This window comes from Taudactylus pleione, unplaced genomic scaffold, assembly GCF_031769625.1.
Source record: "Taudactylus pleione unplaced genomic scaffold, aTauple2 ptg001075l, whole genome shotgun sequence".
Lineage (NCBI taxonomy): Eukaryota > Metazoa > Chordata > Amphibia > Anura > Myobatrachidae > Taudactylus > Taudactylus pleione.
The window spans coordinates 2,651,467-2,657,466 of NW_028285476.1; the positions used below are offsets into that span (position 1 = coordinate 2,651,467).

General features: G+C 45.4%; 1 protein-coding gene across 2 annotated transcripts in view; it reads right to left on the reverse strand.

The window, feature by feature from the left end:
* Positions 1 to 293, reverse strand: part of CCDC198 (coiled-coil domain containing 198) — a 102,394-nt gene extending 102,101 nt beyond the window's left edge. For both annotated transcript variants that reach the window (XM_088461598.1, XM_088461597.1), the window contains exon 1: positions 39 to 293. In XM_088461598.1, coding sequence (XP_088317724.1) covers positions 39 to 243 — 205 coding nt within the window. In that variant the 5' untranslated portion in view covers positions 244 to 293. The remainder of the gene's footprint in view (positions 1 to 38) is intronic.
* Positions 294 to 6,000: the final 5,707 nt, after the last annotated feature.

The following is a 6,000-nucleotide window of genomic DNA, read 5'->3' on the forward strand; positions in this document are numbered from 1 at the left end:
ATGCGGTTATGCATGCACCCATCACCCTCACCCTTTACCTATTGAACCTCTTCCATACAGGGTCTCTCTCAATGGTGGAAGTTGTCGCTCACATGTTGGACTCCTCGGATCCATACTCCCAAACTGACAGATGCTGTGCAGCCCATAAACTCCTGATGCTGATGGGGATACAAAAACGTCCTTGCTATCAAGAGGCACCACCTTTCTGACCTTGTGGTTGAACTTAGAACTATTCAGCCCCATTTTAGGAAAAAATCTGAGTAAAATATAAGTAGCTCATTAGGGGTATTAAAATAATCATTCCATGTTAATATATATTTTGACCTTCACTTTCTCTGTCCTCAGACATAGAGCGGAAGTTCCCTGATGCCTGAATACCCTAACCTGCTAGAAAAACTATTCTCCATTAGAGTTAAACATTTACATGACACAGTGACTCAGTGAGGGGAGAGGAGCAGACATTGAATATTAAACTGTATGTCAGCAGCCTAGGAGGCAGTCCCTATAGCTAGACAGTGGATTGTGTGTGTAGAATATCATTCATCAATCTACTGGTAGAACATACTGTTATGTCTGTATCTATTGTGAGCTCACTGCATTAACGTAATGCGATCTAAAGTCTCTCCATTATAATTATAAATTAACCATTTTATACATATTGTACAAATGTTATAGGAAAAATGTGTAGTCTGTGTATAGCTTATCAGTTCTAAAGTTTACTTTGTGTGTAATTTCTTCTGTCAGCAAATAATTTAAACCCCCTGTTTGTACCACTGGTATTGCAATATGGTTTGTCCAGGTGCTAAGTTACTAGGGGCTCTATTTATTAACATTATTTTTACTAAAATAAAGTGAAAAGGGGTGTTTTCACACCCTTTTCACATTATTTTAGTATCACCTATAGTTACTATAGGGCAATTGGAGTAGAGGCCCTGATTCAGAGCCGGACGCTTTGAATCAGGGCGTCTTTTTTTTTTTTTATGGAGCGGATTCCTGGCCGCTTGCATTGCTGTGGGTGACCACCCACAGCTAATGCGAGCGGCCAGGATAATGGTTGCGATGGTCAAGACCATCGCGACCATCGGGCTTGCGATGAGACCCTTGTGATAGGGTCTCGTGGCCGCAAGCCCCAGAGAGCTTTCGGCCCCACTGACAAGTGATGTCAGTGGGGCCGCCCCAAACGGTAGGCGTTCTCATGGGAATGTTTCCGTCTGGGCAGCCATCCCCCGACCCGCCCACCAAAGGGGGCGTGCTGTCACTCAACATCGACAGCACGCCCCTTTGGTGCGAGACCCGGAGCGACGGATTGTCCGTCACTATCCAGGTCTCGCGCATGCTCATGACGGAGCCGGCTCCGTTGTGCACATGCGCTCTGGGCCACCATCGACCTAGTTGCGAGCGCTCAGTGCTTGCGACCGGGTCTGAATCAGGCCCAGAATTCGTAAAATTCTGCTCCAATCCCTAAGTATCACTTATTTTTAGTAAGCAGATCGCATTTCCCATAATTGTAATGGGAAATGTGATCCGACCATCTAAAAATAGATTGTAAAAAAATACAGGGGAAAGCCCTGTGATAATAACACCTGGAGGTGGCGTTATCCAGGGTCTCCCCCGGTTACCGGGCTCCTACTCTGCTCTAACGGGGAGAGCAGAGCCGGGAGCCAGTCCCAGTAATCAGCTGTGTGGTCTAAACAGACCGCAAGCTGATTACTGTAAGAAAAAGAAAAAAAATTGTAAATTTTTTTTTTACTTACCTGACTCCAGGGACCGGTGGTTGGGGCTCCAGTGATGTCTCCCCTCCAGTCGGCTGGTCTCCCATACTGCACATCATCAGGTTATTGGGTCCCAGTGCAGTATGGGATATCACCTGACCGGACGGATGGAGGACATCACCAGAGGCCCGGACCATGCAGGTAAGTGCTATTAAGGGAGGGGGGGGGGAGGGGGGTCGCAGGGGGTGGAGCTTAGCGCCAGGGGGGGCTTAGCACTGGGGGGGAGCAGCGGTGACCGGTCGGCGCATGTGCGGGCACTTTGTCACAGTATTTTTTGCGAAAATACCGTGACTAGTGTGCAGATGGGATTCGCAGGGACAGAGCTTTATCGCAAGCTCTGTCCCTGCAAGGGATTTATAGTAAATCCCTCTGATATTGCCTGAATTTGCAATGCGAACTCAGTCGATAATCACACTACAATCTGCATTCAATATGCGGATTGTAGTAAATAGAGCCCTTGCTCTTTTTTGCTTTAGTCCCACCTTAGAATTAGCCCCAATGTGTGTTTCAGGTACATCCAGCAATAAGATACATTTACCAAAGAGCCAGTTGTTTCACGCTTTCTTGGTTACCTATTGTGTTTGAGCCCTTAGAACAAATACTGTACACTTACAAATATACAGCCATAATCTTTTACTTTGCCCAAATAGTTACTTAATAAGCAGTCTTAGAATAGAAATTAGGCAGCGATCCAATGTCAGGCTTCAAGTCTCAGTGATACCCCTTAGTTATATCTTTTTTTATTAATATAGTGATAAATACATTTTTAAATAGATGTTATGAACCCAATTTATTAAAAACATTTTCACCTACTTTTGTGGAAATTAAGGAGATATAGCGGAGGGTTGGGTACATAATGCTGGCGCTCAGGATCCCGGCACTCAGATTCCCGACACTAGCATTCTAATTGGGCTACAGGGCCGACACCTACCAATAAGTAGGCTAACCCTAACCCTAACTCTCCCTCACCGCAGCCTAAACCTAACCCTACTCCTCCCCCCCCGCAGCCTAACCCTAACCCCTAATCCTCCCCCTAACCCCAATACTTACTGTTGTGATGTCAGCGGTCGGGATGCTAGTGCCAGGATTCTGGGATTCTGACTAGTGTTGGGGTTCCGGCATCAACATTCTGAGCACAGGTATTTCTGATCACTGGGATTATAACTACCTCCCATCACAGATATCTCCTGCTTACAGTACCTCTTACTCCAGAATTGCCCCCCCCCGCACCCTAAAACTAACCATCCACCCTCCCCCGCAGCCTAACCATAACCTTCCCCCCCGCAGCCTAACCCTAACCTCTAATCCTCCCCCTAACCCCAATACTTACCGTTGTGATGTCAGCGCTCGGGTGCTAGTGCCAGGATTCTGACTAGTGTTGGGATTCCGGCATCGGCATTATGAGCACCGGCATCCCAATCGTTGGGATTATAACTACCTCCCATCACAGATATCTCCTGTTTACAGTACCTTTTACTCCAGAACTGGCCGGTGTCACCATACAATAGTATGGATATCTAAATTCATCAAGCTCCTAAATAACTACATTTTTAGAGCTTGAGAGTGGGAACCTTCACCATCTTCAGATGGCATTTGTTCCTGCACCCCTGCTCCTTCCTATGAAAGGAAATTTGGGGTTGTGAAGAAGGATCCATCCGATCAGATCCCTCCTCCCCTGTTCAGCTCCTTCTACCAGAAGCAGGGTTCTTGTGCACATGTGTGAACTCTAGTAAATGCATGCGCACTAGCACTGCCTAGACTAAAGTAGTGGTGAGGAATCGTTGGGACGACAACTGATTTTTGGATCAGCTGTCTCTGCATCGGAGCAATGTTGAATTGCTCCAGTGATTTTGTATTCATCACTGCCACTTTACCAGGAGTGAATGGCAAGCCTTGAGGGAACTGATTCGCAGAACTGACATTGTTATCAGGTCCACCAACAAAATGTGGGGTCATAGTGGTGCGAGATCTTTTTGATTATCCGAAGGTAAAATATCAGCAATTGAGTGACACTGACATGCAGTGGTGGCTCCAGGGGTGGGGCTTCAGCACAGTCCAAAATTCAAATAGGGGAGCCACACCAACTGCCAGTGAGTCCCAGCCATCTATGTATGGCAGCACTGGAAATGGCAGTTGGTGTGGTTCCCCTATTTGAATTTTGGACCGCGCTGCAGCCTCACCTCTGGAGCTGCCACTGCTAATATGTACCAAATCCTACCTGGTGATACAGTCATTGTGCACAGAGATGCATTAGACAGCATTTTGACTACTGCCTTCCAGAATGGCACTATTAGCATGTCACGACCAGGGTTTCTCGGCATGGTGGTCTGCGGGTGATTCCTGTGAGGACGCCATGGCGAGGGGCATCTGGCGGTGGCGCTGGTGCCTGGCGAGGAGCATTGGCTGTGCTTGGTTCTGTGTGGGCATACTGTCACTCTGGTCTGGTTAGGCCTGGTGGTGCTTCCGTTCCATTCTGGTATGGGCGCCGCCATCTTGCCTCCGGACATGTGACCTAGTTGCTCTATCCTGGTGTGTCACGTGCTCCTCTCTGACCAGTCACGGCTGAGCACTGGAGATTTAAGGGAGTTCAGTCCTCCCTTGCATTGCCAGTGCAACGTGTTTCTCAGCGAGAGCTGAGAGAGAGAGTTCCTGAGCTTTCACCTGTCTGTTGGATTCATTGCCTAAGCCTGCTTTACCTTACCTGCTCCAACCCTGCTGGATTCCCCTGCCTCCTCCAATTACCTTCCCTATTGCCTGAGCACCTGTGTCAGCTAGACTTACCCTGCACCCTCCATTTACCTTTTCCCCTGCCTGAGTACCTGAACCTGCTGTCTCCCTGCACCTGGCTTCCACTTACACCCAGCTGGACTTAATTACCCCTGCCTGCATTCTGTTACAGCTCACCATACTTGCATACTGGACTGTTCCTGCCTGTCACTATCTGGATATTCTCCCATTTACCCCACTACAGTTATCAAGTGCACTTTAGTGCTATACCTGGGCTTTTTCATTTGCCATTCCCATGTCCTCTAAGTCACTTATTAAAAACTCCACTTTTTCATTTAAATCTGCTTCTGTGTCTGCTTCTATCACCACCCCGGGTCCACAACAAAATCAGAACCTCACAAAGCAAATATGTTATGATAGCTTTGATAAGAATCTATCCTATTACACATTATCAAAGGTACACAAGGACCCTCTTTTCCCTCCTGGCAAGCCAATCATTTAGGCAAGAAGCTCAATATATGAACCCGTGTCCATTTATCTGCAGTCTGTTACAGCCATGTGTTTAGGAGATGAAAGAGCACATGCCTCAAGGATCTAACTACCTTTGTCCTTTAATCCCAAGAAGTAAAATATCATCATGTACCCTGACCATTTTATTTATTTATTGATGTAAAAGCATTTGTAGGAAACTCATTACAAACAATCCAACTAACAAAGAACAAGATGTGACTTTTTTCATTCAGTTACTTGAACTAACATTGAAAAGTAACTACTTCATGGTCAATGGTTCCCACTACCTTCAGATAAAAGGCTGTGCGATGGGGTCCAATGTGGCCCATCCTTCGCCAACTGTTCTATGTTTGAATTGGAGGAAGATCTTTTTACTGCCAACAGATCATAAGTGACAACATTCTATTATACACTTGTTATATAGATGAGTTATGTGTGATGAAGTTAGGCATTCGAGAAAGCATTACATCCCTCATATAACAGCAAATTCAGAGAAATCATACAGCAAAATTCACTTCTGTGTAAAATTAACTACTTGGATGTGGTTATTGAGATTATTGATCACTATGTTTTCACTTTCATCCTTATGGACTGACTGTAAGAAATGTTTAATGGCTAATAGCCATTATTCTGCTTACCTCAAAAGAGGACTTCTGTACTCTCAAATGCTAGGAGCATGACACATTACCAGTGATCCTACAAAATTAGATACAAAACTTGGAATGAAGGTTAATAAATGCTTGGCTCGTGGATATTCTAAAGAACTTCTGATGTAACTCAAAAACAAGCTGATGAATATTCAAGATGCAAATAAAACAAAATGAACCACAATGGCACTTTCCACTTAGAATATCAATAGGTTCAACATTGATCTTACTTTTATAAACAAATAGTGCATATATCAGTCTCTTCGCTTTTCCTTAAGAGTTTGGTACACCTTTTTATTCACTCCTTGGAAGCTTTGTTTGTAGTGTCCTCAAAGTAGAAGAAA